The sequence below is a fragment of the Colias philodice genome, chromosome 31 (genome assembly GCF_061535455.1).
Source record: "Colias philodice isolate Cphi_HAF_F1 chromosome 31, ilColPhil1 Martin Lab GWU primary, whole genome shotgun sequence".
Lineage (NCBI taxonomy): Eukaryota > Metazoa > Arthropoda > Insecta > Lepidoptera > Pieridae > Colias > Colias philodice.
This window is the reverse complement of record NC_143116.1, coordinates 797925-820231: the sequence shown is the minus strand read 5'-3', so window position 1 is coordinate 820231 and position 22307 is coordinate 797925. Positions and strand designations below refer to the sequence as shown.

The window sequence follows — 22307 nt, the reverse complement described above, 5'->3', positions numbered from 1 at the left end:
AGAGTTACTTTCGCATATATAATATTAGTATGGATTTAATTGTAACTTAAATTTAGCATTTGAATGCTATAAAACTAAATATAAACAAAGATGTGTTTTGGTGAAATAATAGAGTTATATGAAGTTCATTAAAGTTGGTAAAACTTCAATTTCAATATCTTTTATACTAAAAACACAGAAATAATATAAATATAGAATACCATGTCGCACCATTCGCGACGGAAACGCTCCGCTTCCACTGTTAACAGCGTGTTAGGGAATGGATAGTCTTGATACTTTAACATATTTAAACGTCAACGTAACATTTGTTAAGCAAAGTCGAATAAAGTATTGTTGAGTTGCTCTCGATGTATGCGTGTTGCATCTTTCTGTTATCTAAAAAAAAATAGTTTCTACCACATAAGTAACTACTTATGTGGTTCCTAACAACATTCTCGCCTATCGATAACAATTTTGGCCGCCAACTTAGTGCTTATTCTATACGAGGTTTTTGATCAACCGTAGCTCAAAAAATGCTCGCCAGTTTAGGATTAAAATCGCGTATATGATATTTGAAAAATTTACGTCGACAAAGCAAAGACATTACATTGAATTAGTTTATAAGTCAGACTTATTTTTGTATACCTACTGCAGTATTCTTTATTGTAAGTATTGGTATTTCTTTGCACGAATGTCATAGCTGAACGCGTAGTAATAATAATATTATGTACATTGATACATTTTGTTAATATTTTAAACAAGAAAATATTAACCGTCGTTTTGTCGACTCGCAAAGATATTATAATAAATTTAATATTTTCTATCAAGTATCAACACGATTCCGTCCCTTACAGTGAGGGCGCGCTATCGCGGCTTCTGCGATGAATTTAAATATTTAATTAAAACTTACGATAGGGTTGTGCTAAAGATTACAGAGGCAACCCTGAAAATTTGAAAAACAATGACATTCAGTTTAAGCAGGATGATAGGACATTTATTAGTTATTTCTAGCTTCCCGCACACGGCTTCGCCCTCTTTATCTAAAATTTAACAAAATGTATACAAAAATCTTCCTCGAAACCTATCTACTAAAAAAAACAGCATCAAAATCTGTTGGGTAGTTTAAAGCATTTTAAGATACATAGATGGATGAAAATGACTTTACTTTATATTATTATGTAGTGATATTATTTATCCCAATTTATAATATAATATAGATCGTTTAAAAAAACAATAATTTTACAGTTACATATTTTGTAAAAATAAATTGTAATAGGACAAGATTAAAAAGAGCAACTATGGAGTTTCTTGCCGGTTCTTCTCCATAGATACTGCTTTCCGAATCGGTGGTAAATGTTAAAAATATGTAAAAATATGACGTTTCAAAAGTGCTTCTCGAAGAAGTCTAATTGAATAAATAAATGTTTGAGTTTGAGTTTTGAGTTTTAATCCTTATTAAGAAACTACTTAACTATTATATTAGGTTCTACAACCATAAAACGTAACGTAAACGTTTACGTAAGCAAAAAAAAGCTATTTGTATTGCCTGTATGTTTGTAACCGACTTCTTTTTACACGCTTTATATTAGCTTCACCTGTATGTTTGTAACCGACTTCTTTGGGCGCGATTTTGACCCACTTTAAATGGCCAGATTTCGTTCAAACTTTGTAGTTTTATTGAGGACCGATGACAATACACTAATTTGATAAAATTTTCTATTTTTTAGTTCGGTTTTCTATAAAAAGCGTGTTTTTTAGTTTTTTTAAACTATTATTATTTTGCTTACGTTAAAAAGAAAAGTCGAGCTTAATATGTGTGTTTGTAGATTTGGTCTACATATACGTCGTTTATTATTTCAAAAAATAATTCAGGGTTGACATGATTATAAACATTGAAAACAGCTCAGTGACAGCCCTGTAATTAAACATCTTAATTAAAAATAAAGTCAAATTTGTCGAGCGATTGAAGCCGCGGGGAATAGCGGGTAATTTTGTGGAGGAACGTGATTTGTTGGGGCATTATTGTGCCCCAGGGTGGGGCAAGGGGTAAATTGTATGAAAATATGAAATTATAGTAGTTGTTTGTCTCGCATCGTTGCTTATAATCAACCCAGATCGTGGTTAAACGCTTCCCTTAACATTCAGAATAATTATTTTTTACCAAAATACTAAAAAATTAAAGAACTGAACCGAATTTAAATGGATTAGTTATGTAAGACTAGCTGTGCTCCGCGGTTTCACCCGCATTGCTCCGCTCCTGTTGGTCTTAGCGTGATGATATATAGCTGGTAGCCTATAGCCTTCCATGATAAATGGGCTATCTAAATGGATATGTGTATTTATATAATATCTAACACTCTCCCACTGTTCGCAAAATAAAATTAAGTTGCACATTATATTTTTTCTCTACTTAAGCTACATAAACACACTTTCATAATTATATGTATCATTTAATACTGAATCATTGCATCTGTACAGTCACGTGGTCTCCTCTGAAAATCAGTGCAGTGCATTTTAAATAATGGTTTCTGCTTTGCTGACGGGGAGTCCTTTTTGCCTCCATTGCTATCTTTTTTTTTCTGTTTTGTGTATTATATTACTAAGAGTTAGGTACATGGTGACAAATAAAACGATTTCTATTTCTATTTCTATCACCGAAAGAATTTTTCAAATCGGACCAGTAGTTCCTGAGATTAGCGCGTTCAATCAAATAAACAAACAAACTCTTCAACTTTATAATATACCCAGATTGACATGACAAGTACCAGCTTTCAAATAAGAAAAGAATCCTAATCTTCTATCTTCTATCTATTTATTATAAAGGCGAAAGTTTGTATGGAGTTAGCTTACTTGTCCGTAAAAGGCCGGCAAAGCACCTGCAACACTTCTAGTGTTGCAAGTGTCTATGGGCGGTGGTGACCACTTACCATCAGGTGGCCCACCTGCCCCTTTGCTTGCTCTGACATAAAAAAAAAAAAAAAAAAAAAAATGGATATATGGATGTATGGATGTTTGTTACTCTTTCACGTAAAAACTACTGAACCGATTACAATGAAATTTAGCACACATATAGAGGGTAACTTGGATTAACACATAGGATAGGTTTTATCCCGGAAATCCCACGGGAACGGGTAGGTATTTCTTTGAAAACGCGGACGAAGCCGCGGGCGGAAAGCTAGTTATCTATATATTTGCATTGAACAGGAAAGTATACATTATACATATGGTATCTGAAAATATTACTCCTTCAGTCTTCCATGTAAAAATTGCAATAAACCCGGTTTAAACCCGTCATAAATAATTTAAGTGACTCCACAGTAATCCTGTATTCGACATTAATGCACCATTTGAAATACCGCGGGGAAGTCCATTAATTTATGACTAGCAGAAGCCATTCACGAAGTTTATGACGTACTCTTTGCATATAAACTTACTAGTTGTCCCGACTTCGCCCGTGGTACATACGTTTTCTCTCCATAATAACCATCCTCGCACTTCAAGAAATATTATAAAAAAAGGAATTAACGAAATCGGTTATGCATCTCGAGTTTTCCGCATAGCAACACATTTGGCAATTCATCACTACATAGTATAAAACAAAGTCGCTTTCTATGTCCCTTTGTATGCTTAAATCTTTAAAACTACGCAACGTATTTTGATGCGGTTTTTGTAATAGATAGAGTGATTCAAGAGGAAGGTTTTAGTATATAATTTATTAGGTTTTAGACAAAGCGGGCGAAGCCGCGGGCGGCAAGCTAGTTTTTTTATATAGAAGATAATAAATAGATACAGTGTGTTTTAGTAGGTATATAATATAGTACCTAGATATAACAATCAGTACCAATATAATTTGGAATATAACAATAGGAACAAGCTTTTCGCCTGCAGCTTTGCCCGCGTCTTTAAAGAAAATCCCGCATAGTTCCCGTTCCTCAGGGATTTCCGGGACGAAAAGTAGCCTTAGTCTTATTCTGAGTCTGCAGCTATCTGCATACCCAATTTCATAGTAATCGGTTGAGTAGTATTTGCGTGAAAGAGCATCCATCCATCCATAAACACTTTCGCAATTATAATATGAATGGGATGAACAAATAGAATACACAATATGCATATTGTAGAGTAAAAACTATTACTAGCTTACCGCCTGTGGCTTCACTCCCTATCTCTTCAAGCATGATAGTCATAAATAATATTTTCATCCCCTGTTTCACTCACATCCCGCATCGTTTCCTGTTAAAAATCCTACTACTTTCCCAAGACATAGTCTATGTCTATTTTAAATTTCATAAACATCGGTTCAGTGATTTAGGCGTGACATGTAGACAATAGTTAGGTGACATCACATTTAAAATTCTATTTTCAATAGCATAATTGGATTAAAATACACTTACACAAACAGTAATTAATATTTGTCTTCACCTAATTATTTCAAAGGTCAGTCATGTTTCATTTGTAATGATAGAGAAGTTAATTTATCTGATCAAAGATGTCGGAACGAAAGGTTAAATACATCTTGGCAGTCTTCAAACCTATTTAATTGATGACAGATTGAAGATCTTAAGATGTAGAAATAGCCTTCCTCGATAAATAGCTATCTAACACCGAAAGAATTTTTCAAATCGGACCAGTAGTTCCCGAGATTAGCGCGTTCAAACAAACAAACAAACTCTTCAGCTTTATAATATTAGTATAGATATTGTCTAGTTTATACCTACCTATAATAAATGATTATTAGCATAAGTTCTGTATTCAATGTATAATAACTTCTTATTCATTCCTAAACTCTAGTAACGTAGGTAATAAAAAAAGTTACAAAACCTTTCTCGCTTTGAAACAAGCCGTAAAAAGTGGAATAAATATTAATGAATTAATGAATATTCATGGGATTAAACGTCTGTTATCTTGTCGGTGAAAAAGTAAGACATTCTCATGCATAAATACATTTTTTATTACGTTGCATTGTGTGGAAAGAGGGGGAGCTAATACTTTTTGTAATTAGGATTACTTTAATGCGAAGTGATAATTATATGTTTAAAATTATACAATTAAAAATTAAATATTTAATTTATGTAAAGGTTAAGATTGTTCGTAAAAAATATCTGTCTGTTTGTGCTGATACCTCATATACGAAATGACGGAATAATGTTTATTATTTGTAGAAAACTTAACAAATTATTTATGTAGGTACTAAAACCTTCCTCAACAACCTCTTTATTTGTTAAAAACCTCATCAAAATCCGTCGCGTAGGTAGTTTTAAACGGACAAACAGCGACATTGTTTTAAGCTATACAGATAAGTTTTAGTTTTAATTATCAGTAGGTATCAGTGAATTTTTGAAAGAACGTTAAAATACAGTTAATACAATAAAAACTGCAGAACTATTAGTGGTTATAAGCACAGGTCAAAATTCGTTAAAACCTGCAGACGATAATTCAATATCTAATATCTATTGCCTAGGCTTTCTAGCTAAAAGCTTTTGTCTAGCCAGTTAGGTGCATTAGTGAAAATACAAAAATAGTAGGCATTAGTGTCATAAATCTGGTGTCTATTTTTTACACTAAAACATAGTACTTAGTTACGGCATCTATAAAAATCATGTTTTAGATTTACTGCATTCATAATTAAAATATTTTAAGAAGGAAAGAAAGAAATGAACATTTATTTGACTCAACACACAAAACATATTACATATTCCTAAATTATGAATACTAGGATTTCAAAAAAAAGTATTCAATAACATTACAAACCACAAGCATACCACATTACTAATACTGTAATACTGTGACATTATTACTTATTAGTCTGTGCTGTGACATTACTTTATAAATTAAAATATGAACTAACGCCATCTATTGTAAATTTTCCAAATTCTGAATAATTTTATAATCGAAGTATCACGATTTTAATTTTTTTGTTACAGCGCCATCTATGCAATACTCATCGTACTACGATCATATTTGAAAACCATGTTTCTATAAGAATATTTTAGTTCTAGTAGTTCCAAAATTCAAACAGAGATGGCGCACAAATCAATATGATAGTATAAATAGTTCCAAAATTCAAACAGAGATGGCGCACAAACTAATATGAGAATATTTTAAATAGTTCCTTAACTTAAAAAGAGAGGGCGCAGAAATCAAAGTGGTATATAGTTACAAAATTTAAACAGAGAGGGCGCAGAAATCAATTTAGGTAAGCGTTACTCTTTAGGAGCGTTTTCAAAAAAAAGTGTACACCATGGCTGAATTTATGGATAAATTTTAAATGTTGCATTTTTAATGAAATTTTGATTTAGAAATTTTAAATATACATCATAGTAAGTGAAATTATATTTAATTGCTTGCAGATTAATTTGTTTTACGAGAAATCATCAAAATAAATTGGGACTGTGAAAAAAAGTGTCAGTTTTGCGATAGTCATCAATGCTCATGTAACTATTAACTACGAAGAAAGACGCAAAATATTTTGATTGTGTTACGAAGATTATAACATAACTACATTATTTAAAAAATAGAAAATTGAAGTCGACAAATAATTAAAATTCCTATTAAACTAGCTTTAAGTTCTGTTTTGCCACAGCTGATGCCAAAGTAGCCGTTACTTTTACGATACTTAATACATTTCGATTAAAATCGGCAAAGTGATTATTTTATTTCGGAACAGTTAAACCATTTTCAATATTGAAATCAAATTATTTGTGTCCCTTATAATAAAAAAATGTAAAAACTAAAATTTTTCTTGTCGCAAAACGGGGGACTGTCGCAAAACCGATAGACCATTTTTTATAAGGCTAGGTTTATATTGAATCCAATTAAACATGGTTAAAATAAAACCGAGAATACGTTTTACAAAAATTTTATTTTAGTCTCATAAAAAAAATACACCAACACACAGTTTGACACAGTATCAATTTTAGGGTAAAACTCAGAGTTACACTACCTACACCTTTTAACTTTCCATACATGTATCACATATTATGTATTCAGGGTATACCTGCTGACCAACGCATTCATTGCAATACCATTTTTTGCAAATTATACATGTCCTTTTTGGTCCCGAGATTAGTGAAACCTAAAAATATGAAAAAATTATAAAAATTATGAAGAATATTACAATGACAATCTAGACTTGGCTTTATGCTGCAGTTTTGCGACTTTTCTTGTCAGCCTATAAGGTCACGAAGCAAAATGTTGCAAAACTGACGTGACGTTTTCTTTTCAGTTTTTAGTCAAAATTATATTCTGACGAAAAAATGTGCCTACACTGATTATCAAATGTAAATAACGGTTAATGAATATATTGCTCATCTTCTGAAAGTATTTAAACGATGTTTACTTACCTGTATCAAGTAATAATATGTCTCAAACCAGACAGTAGAAATTGCAACGGCCGTTGCACTCACAAAACACGTCTGTTTTACTCGAACTGTATTTGAAAATAAGCTTTTTTAAATTGGCGGACGGTGAAAGTAAACGATAATTTTGCCATTTATAAAATTCAAATAGTAATCTAAAATTTGTAAGTGGCATTATTAGCCGTGATAAACCCGACATGTCCGGTCGGTACCACTTTTTAAGATATTTTTGGAAATCAAATTGCTTTTAAACGATTATAAGGCCTTAATTATGAACTACATGCGACGATTCGCAAATAAATGTACTTTTAGACGACACTAAAACTTATGGTACCTTGGTATAAAACTTTTTAGAATCGCTTCTCTAACATCGAAGAACTTGGATGGGGACACGCCAAAAACTGACACTTTAGTTTTAAAAATGATTATTTAAAAAATAGTACGCAATGTTTCCGTGAATTAATTGTTTGCATTTATCAAATTATGATGTATTTAATACTTTTCAAGCATTAAAATAATTAGCCATCATATAAATTTTACTTGTTATTCGACTTGAAACACAGGGGACAGGCCGAAAGTGAGGGGTACACTTTTTTTTGAAAACGCTCTTAGACTACAAATTTTTTACCGAATTCAAAAAAGAGGCAGTTCTCAATCCAACTGTATTTTTTTGAGCTTGTTACATCGGATCTTTCAAGTTTGTGAACCAATTTTGATATTTTTTTTATATTAAAGCTCATGCCTTCCGTTCTTTTGAAGGAGATTTAGTATATTGTTAAAAATAATTATTTTAGAGTTATCTGGGGTAAAAGGAAAATAAAACTCCATGATCTTCAATAATTTTATTTATGATAAAACAAGTCGACCCCGTTTATCTACGATTCCGACGCGTTGTAACCATCCTATGAAGCCTCTGTTTTGTCGCATGTCTGCCTTTTTGCCACCAACACACTCGGAGAGGGGACGGCGATGCCATACTGAAAGAAATTGTTTAGTTTTTATTTTATAAACCAATAATAAAAAGATAATAATATGTAACTTATCTATGTTTTGCTATTCTACGATTAATTATTAATATTATAGGTACGTAACTTACACGCATTAGCGCTACATCTGATTTGTAGTATACTCGCCTCGTTTTTAGTTCTTACCTGCTACATTTTAGTTTTAAGATTTGAAAAATGTTATGTAAGTACGCTTTAGGTACAATAGAGTGAAGTTAGCATAAATAATTCCTTTTAAAATAAATAAATTAGGTATTTTTCATAATCAGTTTTAAACTTGTAGGGACACACATATGCAATTGAGTATTTGAATAAAAAAAAATTATTGATTTTTTTTATGTATTTTGAAACTTTATTATTAATAATATTGATATTTAATGCAAATAACTTACAAAAAAAAAATTCCGTTAATTATAAGCAATTAAAAATTGATGAAATTTAAGTTAGAATCACGTGACTAAAAACGCGCCATGACTGGTCACCACAGTTGTGACGTCATAATGTTATAGCTATTATTAACTGCAGGCAGTACATAGCGTTTACATACGATTTGTTAGTTGGTTCCGAATTAGTTAGTTAGTTACGAATAATATTCTTGATGTTGATATATTTATGATCACCGATTTTTGTCAGGAGTTGCCTTTGTAGTATTCGTACATAATGGTACAAAACGATAACTTTTGAGGTTCGCCATTTTTAATATAAATTTAAATAATATAATTAACAATTAATATAATTAATATGTAATTTAATAATGACAACAAAATTAAATAGATCAAAACACTGTATTTATTATTAACACGCTTTTATTAGCTTCACCTGTATGTTTGTATGTAACCGACTCCTTTCGAAGTTTCGACTCGATTTTGACCCACTTAAAACCGACGGATTTTGTTCAAATTTTGAACACTTATCAAGGTCCGATGACAATACAATAATATCATAAATTTATCCTGATACGGATCGCCAGGATCAGCTTAAAACATATGTTTGTATGTAACCAATTCTCCTTTCGATTCGATTTAGACCCACTATAAACCGACGGATTTAATTTAAATTTTGTTTACTTATAAAAACCCGGTAACAATACAATAATTTCATGAATTTATCTTTTTATCCTGTTTAGTTTTTCAAACTATATTTAATTTTCTATCAACTGCAATGAGTGAAAACTAACATTATGACGTCACACGCGCTCGGGTGACGCTTCGGGAGTTGTCGGCGTGTCTTCGGTACTGGATTCAAAGACTAATTTTTATTTTGAAATAACTTTTGAATTATTGCAAAAAAAATAAAAATAAAAACAGTTTTGTTATAAAACTAATATATAATCTTTCCATTTATCACAAAAAAAAATTTAATTCAAATACTCAATTCGCTGATCGAACTTTTTGTATATGTGTGCGTCCACATTGTTTCCCCGACGCTTTCTACATTTTATTAGTAATTAGAATTATTATTCAGTAGTGCATAACGGCTAGCTTAAACAACACATATGGTAAAAAGGATTAAAAAGTGATTAGAGTAAAAGCGTTATTATTTGGGCAACCTTGGGGGCAGCAGCACTACTCTACAAAAATAATTAATGGATTGATTAAATCCGAAAGAATATTGTATTCAATTAATTTATTTCAAAAATCATTTTATGAATTACTAACAAGAATTAGCATAGATTGCAATAAGCATTATGCGATTAGCATTTTAAGATGTAACATCGTCTTTCTTGCCCAATCATTTATAACAAACATACCTATGTATTTTATTAACATTACTATATATATACTAACCAGCGTTATAAAAACACGACTCATAGTCCAGTTTACAATGGTTCAAAAACACTCTTCTCTCGCCGGTCGCGGACATAGCACATTGTGGGTCGTAATCTTCTGTGCAATGGAGAGGACAGGAGTGAGAGCAGAATGTACCGTCTATGGCCATGTTTAGTGATCTATTTAGCGGAGAAAACATAATATGTTTATTAACAGATATACATATATGTAATTCCAAAAATGTCAAGGGACTGATGATTTGGTTGTGGGACTTAGACTTAAGTTATTGTAATAATTTGTAAGAATAATTTCAATAAATAATTCAATAAATAAAAATTCGGATGGAACGAAGTGTGAAGTTAGAGAGAGACAGACAGAGAACCACGCGCACGCCGCACGGCTTACAACTCTAGCAAAAAGTGTCGTGACAACTTTTCGTAAGAATTTTTTCCGTCTAGCCCCCTTTCACAACGCGCGATAATTAACTTCGTTCCAAAAACATAATACAAAGATATAAAAAATAAAGATTGGTTTCATATACTCTAAAAACGCAACCGTAAATATTAAAGACTAGCTGTTGCCCGCGACTTCGTCCGCGATTACGTCGTTTTAGGTCATTCGTCGTTTAAAAAAAATACGTGACACTTTATTTTTGAATGTTCTTAATTGTCTCTTATAAAATTTAACTACATTAAAATTGAACACTCTGAAAATCTTAAAATCGGAGAAAATTGAAAATCTGAGGAAAACATGAAGGAATGTGATTTAAATTCTACATTACTTAGTATTTCAAATAATAATCTAAATTAAATGTAGATTAACAGTTTGAGCGCACCGTTATAGAATATGTACCTAAGTATTAAATTACGTTAGTTTACATAGTAACAAAACAAAAACACGATGACTTTCTTTCGCGCTCGGTACCACAAACTAAGCATGTTAATGGTACGTGGCCCGCGTCACTTGACCCCCCGCGAGTTCCCCTCCTTTGCTATGCGAAAATATGCGAAAAATTGTAATACTGTGGCCTGGGCGTTATACACGCCCAGGGAGTTCCTGAGTGCCGATAGACGTCCGTCTATCGGCATTTATAACAATCTTATATTAATATCACCATCTTGAGGAAAAGCTTCTAACGTCGATTTAAAACTGCATACATACGAATTAACCTGATGAAACATGTTCTAAAATTGTGAAATGAGTTCAGTTTTAAATTCGAGAAATATTGATAATTCTTGTATTCGACTATTCGTTGTAGTCGAATACAAAATATATTTAAAGAAACTTAGGTTGGCCTTCAGGCAAAAGGGATCCTATCAAATGGTAAACTTGACCTTGTATCTTAAAAGTAAGCATGAAAGGACCTTCTGATAATTGTTGAGCACCAAAGGATCATTTGAAACGCACTACTATAAGAGCGAATATTGTCTAAGAACTGTTTAGATTGCACGTCATGTTCCTCTAAAAGTAGTGATTTCAAAGGTTCCGGTGTATCTTCAAACGAAAGCCGACTCCTTACTCCACTTTAAAGCATTACAAAAATAACATACTACGTTAATATCGCCTATACAGAAGATGATCTGTAATCAATTGTGAGGTTATAAGAAAACCCACTTTTATATTTGTCGGACCCCACCACCGAATTCGTAGATTGATCTTCTATGTTTAGGTACCTCTAAGTCATTAAGACTATGCGAAATCTGTCTGCAGTAAGAGGGGCCTCTCGCTATTCGTCCGTTTCCAGAGACCGAATAGTTTCAATTCTTAATCTTTCATTAAACAAACTTAATAATCGTTTTTGTCTCAATTAATTGTAATATTCGCGTCCCTACTCTAGTCATTGCTTATGCTCATGTTCATCTTCAAGAGATCGAATAATATTATGGTGCACCCTATCATTTGTCAAACGGTCTTCATATTGAGTAAAAGTTTCAGATTCTCGAGATAAAATGTGACGGCCGTGATCAGCTGTGAGACGTTATACCCTCTCAGTAAAGGTTTCGGTCTCACGGGATAGTACATGCCGTTCGCGGTCAGCTGTGAGCCGCAATTCTCGTTGTGAAGCGGTTTCAGGTTCTCGGCATAACACATGTTGTTTTCGGCCTAGAGTATACCTCTAACGATTCTTGAGAACTCTTATTTCTCATTTTCTTAGCTTTGCTCGAATTTCGAGATAAAGATTTTTTAGGTGGCACTGATGCATGAAAATAAAAATTGAGTTAAAACGGACTGAGAGTGTTATAGACAAATATAATCAGAAAGCTTCGAACTCCTAAGCTATCGGAAGTTACACGTGTTATTGTGAGTCAACCATAAAAGATAGACATTTATGATGGGAGATATTTTTTATATAATAAGGAGAACATTTCTTTCATACATGATTTCTGTGTAGCTTTAACCATTAAGGTTGCACACGCGACGAAAGCTTAAAAATGGAGTTACTGCTCTGCTCAGGAATATGAAAAATAATTGTACCAAGTTTCGTTTAAATCCGTCGAGTAGTTTTTGTTTCTATACCGGTTATACGGACAAAAATTTTACTGTTTGCTTCTTTGGCATCAGTGTCGATCCCTAATCACCCCGTGATAGTTATTTAGGAAATATATTTCATGTACAGATTTAATATACCTAAGTATACATAATATATTTAGATTCCAATTTCCATGTAACGTTAAATTCGACTATACAATAACTAACAGACAACGCAGGTTACTCTCGTTTCCGTAAGTTGAGGCGGCTACATATTCGGTCCTCATAACATCACTTTTAGTGAACGAAACGACAGCGCGGTTTAATTCGATGCCAACACCATCAGAAAAAAGGAAATATTTTTAATTGTGAAAAAATATTATGATTTACACTATTTTAATATAAAATATATGGCTGTGAGTGTGTAAAAATAAATCCAGCTAGTTTCACATCACACTTATGTTTATAATTAGCTATACGACATGAAAATATACAAAAATGTAAATATACAAAAAGGTAAATACTGAACAAAAGTATTAACAGTCAAAGTTTATTTTTACTAACATTTAACAACACCCATGTAAATGATGAAGAAATGATAATTATCAACGAACTAACCTTTTCTATAATACTTAACACAGCACATTTTTTAAATTATCTTGCTCAACTCTGCTCAAAAATTTGAGGGTTTTGTTGGAACTGTAATGTGTCAAAACTATGATATATCTAAACTACGATACAACTTGCATGCGGAAATGCTCATTACAATCAGTGAATTTAAAGAATAACTAACAACAACTATTCAATTTTATTGAGCTGATGAATATCTTTTGCCTGGAAGAGATCACCGCCGCCTAATAAATATACTGTGTTTTCTTATAAAATCGTAACATAATTTCTTTTATCTACTAAATTTTAATAAATAAGTTCTTTTTGTTATTTTTATCTAAAAATGATCTTGAGCTTATATTAGGCAAAAGTATACATTAACTTTTTATAATTTCAGGACCGCACCTTAAATGGGGTGCTCGGAAAATATGCCTACGGATTATTAATAGAGAAATGATACCTACACAACAAAGTTATGTTGGTTCCATTTTATTTATAAAATATAATGAAAATGGGCAAATATAAAACTTATTATGTAAAATGATTAAAAATAAATAAATGAAGCAACTACGATTCAAAGAAAACATCTTTTTCAGTGTGAAAATGCTCTAAGCAATCCTGGATGATGAGTAGGTATAATATCATGTACTCTCATCCCAGTACGGTCGGTACCTCGATAGCCATAACGATAAATATTATAATCAGATAACAGCAAAGTCAGAATAAAAATCATAACTTGTACAGTTGTGAGTGCAAAATTTATGTTTCATTTGGCAATAACATTTTTTTCGGTACTAAAACGTAGTAGTTTGATATGTGGTTGGCTGCCCCTCCTCTCCTTCCTGAAAAATATCCTCCAAAATTACCCGAGATACTTCCAATGATTGAACCATACGTTGGACATTAACTTCAGTCAAAAATTGACGAAGCGGATTACTAATTTCCACTTAATCCTTGCTGCCACTATCTTCATCATCAAATCATCAATTTTCAAGTGGTGTTGTAAAATTGTCAGCAGAAATAGTCTTCCAAAGGCGATATAATTTTATGAACATTGAATCTGTAAATAAAAAATCAAACGTTAATAATTGTAAATCAATAAAAAAAGCTACTTACAAATAAAATTTTATCAACAAACTACTGTTCCCAACGCACCTCAAAATCTTGTAAAAGTCAAAAAGAATTCATCATTTTATTATTTCATTCTAAAAGTGTAATATAAAACCATTATAAAACCAATAAAAACATGAATTGCTATCATTATAAAAATAAATACCTATAAAAGTAACAACTTACCTTTTGTGGGAACGCATGGTGAAAATTCACAAAACACGAAGATTGAATTTGATATTTTTGGTTTTATGACATTTATTTTAATTTTATTTATTTATTTATTCAAATGCTTTATAAATATAAATTTATAAATAATAAATTTATAAAGAATAGAAACATTCGATCACGAAATTATGTGGGTTCGAGTCCCGCCTCGTGATCGAATTTTTTCTATTCTTTATAAATTTATAAAACACGAAGATTAAAAATGTAACCAATGAACACAATCAATATTAGATTAATTGTAATGGTGTCTAGTTTGACTTAAAATAATAAACATCTACCCTCACTTTTAAAAATGTAGTATATTCACACGAAATATAAGCGCACCTTATAGGGAAGGGAAGATATGGGTTAAAGAGTTAAATAAATAACATGATTATATTTAAATTATTAATTTTCAACAGTTGTTCAGTAGTGATAACATGTAAATTGATTTGATTTTTACGAAATCTCATAGATGGCGCTGTTTCAAATTTGTCTTTATTATACTACTAAATTCATTAAACTGTTTCTCTGCCCAAATTACGTAAATGACATAGTTTTTATTTTGTAAAGCTAGATAATAGCATGGCTTACTCGAAACCAACATTTAAACATGAGTCTTTAGATTGTACGCTGTCGTAGTACACGGAATATGTAAGAAAAATAAAGGTTCACAGCTCCTCCCGCGAAGGTGATATCATGATAATATGTTTAAACTATCCTCACCCGACCTCTTAGGAATATTCATGCAAAATTTGAAGTAAATCTATGCAGTACTTTCTGAGATTAGCCCGGAAATACATACAGACAAACAGACAAACAGACAAACCGACAAACAGACAAAAATTCTAAAAACTATATTTTTGGCTTCTATATCGATTATAGATCATGGATCAAGTATTCTTTTAAAAAAATATTCAATGTACAGTTTTGACTTTCCTACGATTTTATCTTTATATCTTTATTATATTTATAATAAAATCGTAGGAAAGTCAAAACTGTACATTGAATATTTTTTTAAAAGAATACTTGATCCATGATCTATAATCGATATAGAAGCCAAAAATATAGTTTTTAGAATTTTTGTCTGTTTGTCGGTTTGTCTGTTTGTCTGTTTGTCTGTATGTATTTCCGGGCTAATCTCAGAAAGTACTGCATAGATTTACTTCAAATTTTGCATGAATATTCCTAAGAGGTCGGGTGAGGATAGTTTAAACATATTATCATGATATCACCTTCGCGGGAGGAGCTGTGAACCTTTATTTTTCTTACATATTCCGTGTACTACGACAGCGTACAATCTAAAGACTCATGTTTAAATGTTGGTTTCGAGTAAGCCATGCTATTATCTAGCTTTACAAAATAAAAACTATGTCATTTACGTAATTTGGGCAGAGAAACAGTTTAATGAATTTAGTAGTATAAAGACAAATTTGAAACAGCGCCATCTATGAGATTTCGTAAAAATCAAATCAATTTACATGTTATCACTACTGAACAACTGTTGAAAATTAATAATTTAAATATAATCATGTTATTTATTTAACTCTTTAACCCATATCTTCCCTTCCCTATAAGGTGCGCTTATATTTCGTGTGAATATACTACATTTTTAAAAGTGAGGGTAGATGTTTATTATTTTAAGTCAAACTAGACACCATTACAATTAATCTAATATTGATTGTGTTCATTGGTTACATTTTTAATCTTCGTGTTTTATAAATTTATAAAGAATAGAAAAAATTCGATCACGAGGCGGGACTCGAACCCACATAATTTCGTGATCGAATGTTTCTATTCTTTATAAATTTATTATTTATAAATTTATATTTATAAAGCATTTGAATAAATAAATAAATAAAATTAAAATAAATGTCATAAAACCAAAAATATCAAATTCAATCTTCGTGTTTTGTGAATTTTCACCATGCGTTCCCACAAAAGGTAAGTTGTTACTTTTATAGGTATTTATTTTTATAATGATAGCAATTCATGTTTTTATTGGTTTTATAATGGTTTTATATTACACTTTTAGAATGAAATAATAAAATGATGAATTCTTTTTGACTTTTACAAGATTTTGAGGTGCGTTGGGAACAGTAGTTTGTTGATAAAATTTTATTTGTAAGTAGCTTTTTTTATTGATTTACAATTATTAACGTTTGATTTTTTATTTACAGATTCAATGTTCATAAAATTATATCGCCTTTGGAAGACTATTTCTGCTGACAATTTTACAACACCACTTGAAAATTGATGATTTGATGATGAAGATAGTGGCAGCAAGGATTAAGTGGAAATTAGTAATCCGCTTCGTCAATTTTTGACTGAAGTTAATGTCCAACGTATGGTTCAATCATTGGAAGTATCTCGGGTAATTTTGGAGGATATTTTTCAGGAAGGAGAGGAGGGGCAGCCAACCACATATCAAACTACTACGTTTTAGTACCGAAAAAAATGTTATTGCCAAATGAAACATAAATTTTGCACTCACAACTGTACAAGTTATGATTTTTATTCTGACTTTGCTGTTATCTGATTATAATATTTATCGTTATGGCTATCGAGGTACCGACCGTACTGGGATGAGAGTACATGATATTATACCTACTCATCATCCAGGATTGCTTAGAGCATTTTCACACTGAAAAAGATGTTTTCTTTGAATCGTAGTTGCTTCATTTATTTATTTTTAATCATTTTACATAATAAGTTTTATATTTGCCCATTTTCATTATATTTTATAAATAAAATGGAACCAACATAACTTTGTTGTGTAGGTATCATTTCTCTATTAATAATCCGTAGGCATATTTTCCGAGCACCCCATTTAAGGTGCGGTCCTGAAATTATAAAAAGTTAATGTATACTTTTGCCTAATATAAGCTCAAGATCATTTTTAGATAAAAATAACAAAAAGAACTTATTTATTAAAATTTAGTAGATAAAAGAAATTATGTTACGATTTTATAAGAAAACACAGTATATTTATTAGGCGGCGGTGATCTCTTCCAGGCAAAAGATATTCATCAGCTCAATAAAATTGAATAGTTGTTGTTAGTTATTCTTTAAATTCACTGATTGTAATGAGCATTTCCGCATGCAAGTTGTATCGTAGTTTAGATATATCATAGTTTTGACACATTACAGTTCCAACAAAACCCTCAAATTTTTGAGCAGAGTTGAGCAAGATAATTTAAAAAATGTGCTGTGTTAAGTATTATAGAAAAGGTTAGTTCGTTGATAATTATCATTTCTTCATCATTTACATGGGTGTTGTTAAATGTTAGTAAAAATAAACTTTGACTGTTAATACTTTTGTTCAGTATTTACCTTTTTGTATATTTACATTTTTGTATATTTTCATGTCGTATAGCTAATTATAAACATAAGTGTGATGTGAAACTAGCTGGATTTATTTTTACACACTCACAGCCATATATTTTATATTAAAATAGTGTAAATCATAATATTTTTTCACAATTAAAAATATTTCCTTTTTTCTGATGGTGTTGGCATCGAATTAAACCGCGCTGTCGTTTCGTTCACTAAAAGTGATGTTATGAGGACCGAATATGTAGCCGCCTCAACTTACGGAAACGAGAGTAACCTGCGTTGTCTGTTAGTTATTGTATAGTCGAATTTAACGTTACATGGAAATTGGAATCTAAATATATTATGTATACTTAGGTATATTAAATCTGTACATGAAATATATTTCCTAAATAACTATCACGGGGTGATTAGGGATCGACACCTATGCCAAAGAAGCAAACAGTAAAATTTTTGTCCGTATAACCGGTATAGAAACAAAAACTACTCGACGGATTTAAACGAAACTTGGTACAATTATTTTTCATATTCCTGAGCAGAGCAGTAACTCCATTTTTAAGCTTTCGTCGCGTGTGCAACCTTAATGGTTAAAGCTACACAGAAATCATGTATGAAAGAAATGTTCTCCTTATTATATAAAAAATATCTCCCATCATAAATGTCTATCTTTTATGGTTGACTCACAATAACACGTGTAACTTCCGATAGCTTAGGAGTTCGAAGCTTTCTGATTATATTTGTCTATAACACTCTCAGTCCGTTTTAACTCAATTTTTATTTTCATGCATCAGTGCCACCTAAAAAATCTTTATCTCGAAATTCGAGCAAAGCTAAGAAAATGAGAAATAAGAGTTCTCAAGAATCGTTAGAGGTATACTCTAGGCCGAAAACAACATGTGTTATGCCGAGAACCTGAAACCGCTTCACAACGAGAATTGCGGCTCACAGCTGACCGCGAACGGCATGTACTATCCCGTGAGACCGAAACCTTCACTGAGAGGGTATAACGTCTCACAGCTGATCACGGCCGTCACATTTTATCTCGAGAATCTGAAACTTTTACTCAATATGAAGACCGTTTGACAAATGATAGGGTGCACCATAATATTATTCGATCTCTTGAAGATGAACATGAGCATAAGCAATGACTAGAGTAGGGACGCGAATATTACAATTAATTGAGACAAAAACGATTATTAAGTTTGTTTAATGAAAGATTAAGAATTGAAACTATTCGGTCTCTGGAAACGGACGAATAGCGAGAGGCCCCTCTTACTGCAGACAGATTTCGCATAGTCTTAATGACTTAGAGGTACCTAAACATAGAAGATCAATCTACGAATTCGGTGGTGGGGTCCGACAAATATAAAAGTGGGTTTTCTTATAACCTCACAATTGATTACAGATCATCTTCTGTATAGGCGATATTAACGTAGTATGTTATTTTTGTAATGCTTTAAAGTGGAGTAAGGAGTCGGCTTTCGTTTGAAGATACACCGGAACCTTTGAAATCACTACTTTTAGAGGAACATGACGTGCAATCTAAACAGTTCTTAGACAATATTCGCTCTTATAGTAGTGCGTTTCAAATGATCCTTTGGTGCTCAACAATTATCAGAAGGTCCTTTCATGCTTACTTTTAAGATACAAGGTCAAGTTTACCATTTGATAGGATCCCTTTTGCCTGAAGGCCAACCTAAGTTTCTTTAAATATATTTTGTATTCGACTACAACGAATAGTCGAATACAAGAATTATCAATATTTCTCGAATTTAAAACTGAACTCATTTCACAATTTTAGAACATGTTTCATCAGGTTAATTCGTATGTATGCAGTTTTAAATCGACGTTAGAAGCTTTTCCTCAAGATGGTGATATTAATATAAGATTGTTATAAATGCCGATAGACGGACGTCTATCGGCACTCAGGAACTCCCTGGGCGTGTATAACGCCCAGGCCACAGTATTACAATTTTTCGCATATTTTCGCATAGCAAAGGAGGGGAACTCGCGGGGGGTCAAGTGACGCGGGCCACGTACCATTAACATGCTTAGTTTGTGGTACCGAGCGCGAAAGAAAGTCATCGTGTTTTTGTTTTGTTACTATGTAAACTAACGTAATTTAATACTTAGGTACATATTCTATAACGGTGCGCTCAAACTGTTAATCTACATTTAATTTAGATTATTATTTGAAATACTAAGTAATGTAGAATTTAAATCACATTCCTTCATGTTTTCCTCAGATTTTCAATTTTCTCCGATTTTAAGATTTTCAGAGTGTTCAATTTTAATGTAGTTAAATTTTATAAGAGACAATTAAGAACATTCAAAAATAAAGTGTCACGTATTTTTTTTAAACGACGAATGACCTAAAACGACGTAATCGCGGACGAAGTCGCGGGCAACAGCTAGTTATAAATATAAAGATTGGTAACTGTAGCAGGACAATATGAGTTTTTTTATCCGACAAATCATTTAAAAATTATGTTAAAAATTAAACTAGGAAATAAGAATACAGGGGGTTATGTGTAGTCTATCGGTTTACCTTCTAGACGAGAAACTTCTTCGCGTTTCATTAATTCTACTGGCGACAGGTTGAGGAGCATACACAAATGGTCTACTTGAATACCGTCCACCAATGTTCTTACAACTCTCCATTGGCATTATTTTATATCCTGGAATATGTTTAAAATACAATAATGTCATTAGTTTAAGTTTGTGTTTAGTTTTTTTTAACTATATTATTTCCCGATTAGAAACTTATCGTAGCACAATCGTAGCGTCGTAGCTACAACGTAGCCCACGATAAATCTATACTAATATTAAAAACTGAAGAGTTTGTTCGTTTGAACGCGCTTATCTCAGGAACGACTGGTCCGATTTGAAAATTCTTTCGGTGTTAGATAGCTCATTTATCGAGGAAGGCTTTAGGCTATATATCATCTCTTCAGATTCATAATATAAGTATAGATGTGTACGACTATTCGTAAAATGTGGCAAACACTATATTCTGGTAAATGTTTAAAAGTGCTCACTGCACTTTTAAACATAAGAACTAAAGAACTAAAAAATTCTGTAATTGCCTCGAATGACCTTATTATGAAGTACAACTTACTATTACTAGCGTGTTTAAAACCACAATTAACCTTCCTAAAGTAACATTCGTTCATAAACAAACGATATTTCCACTTTCTCTCCTCTTGTTTCCCTCCACAAATAGTGTCCACTGTATTATTACAATCCAAGTTTTTACAATTCAATTTTACTTTCTTGCCCGTTTTCTGTTGTGTACTTGGTTTTTCTTTAACAGTTTTTTCGATGTTTTCATCGTTTTTACCAGTTATGAATATTATGTCGTGGTTTGGTGATTCTGGAATAATGACATGTTCCTAGATAAATGCAGTTTCAGAATTTAATTATTGTAACTTTTTTTAATAATGTGTTCATTTAAGCCAAATTTGGTCGAAAAATTATATGAATTATTGTTAAAATTGGTCTTGTTATACTATTATCTTGAATCTTCATGACTTGAGTCATCTTACCCATGCTTCACTGCATATTTTGATTTGATACGATAATCCAGTAAGTAAAAATGTACCTACATATTTTAGAGGTAACCAACACAATATTCGATCTTCATAAACGGCACACACGAGTAGAAGTCAAAGTGAGATGGCATGATTCAACTACGGTAAGGGAAAAAGAGACCACATATATTAATTGTGACTAATTAGCCACATTTCAACGTGCTACTCTCAAAACTCTAAAAAAATCTATCTACCTTTTTACTAATACTTCATATAATAATTGCGATCATAGATGATGATTTAATATATGATTAATATGAATATTATATTTTAATATATGAATATTAATATTATATTATGAATATTATTTAATATATGATATATGATTTAATATCTCAAAGTTGAAGAGACACATAAATGCGTAAAATAAGGCGAATGCGTATTGCAAAGATATCAAGATTTTAAATTCAATTGCTTCATCTAATAAGTACCTACTATTAATACAATACATACCAGTTTCAACTTTCACATGCCGCATAATTCCATCAATATTGGTTTCACCAATCATATCCTTTACTCCAACATTCTTGTAATCTTCATTCCTTAAAACCTCCTTATCATTTGGTATGAAAACTACATCATTACTTTCAGTTGGATCACTCTGTTTATCTCTTTCCCTCTCATTTATATCTGTTTCTCTGTCCTCTTCGTTTTGTTTTTGTTTTTCTAAATCTGAATGTATGTTTTCCTCGTTTTTATGTATAGCCTGTGGTATAGGATCCTTAACTTCGCTATGACCAGTATAAGTTACAATAACATCTGAATTGTTTTTATCTATATGTGAGGAGAGAGTGTATATTGCCCAAAATGGTATTAAATATATTTGGTACTGCATATTGTTGTTGAAGAAAATATTCAGTAGACTCTTACGTTATATATGTT

At 31.6% G+C, this 22307-nt stretch overlaps 1 protein-coding gene across 1 annotated transcript; it reads right to left on the bottom strand.

The window, feature by feature from the left end:
* Positions 1-8180: 8180 nt before the first annotated feature.
* On the bottom strand, positions 8181-22260 carry LOC149475007 (uncharacterized). The gene is made up of 5 exons (XM_089713904.1): positions 21879-22260; positions 20954-21208; positions 20384-20513; positions 10126-10286; positions 8181-8311 (listed from the first exon to the last, which is right to left on the bottom strand). The coding sequence occupies exons 1-5, from the start codon at positions 22258-22260 to the stop codon at positions 8181-8183; spliced, it is 1059 nt and encodes a 352-aa protein (XP_089570030.1).
* Positions 22261-22307: the final 47 nt, after the last annotated feature.

Bases quoted from the DNA above. Each gene is read 5' to 3' on its own strand.
- LOC149475007 (XM_089713904.1), bottom strand. From the start codon at position 22,260: ATGCAGTACCAAATATATTTAATACCATTTTGGGCAATATACACTCTC. The intron at 20,514-20,953 runs GTAAGTTGTACT...AACATATTCCAG, and splicing joins TTTTAAACACGCTAGTAATA to GATATAAAATAATGCCAATG. The intron at 8,312-10,125 runs GTTAGTATATAT...AATTTCTTTCAG, and splicing joins GTCGTGTTTTTATAACGCTG to TATGGCATCGCCGTCCCCTC.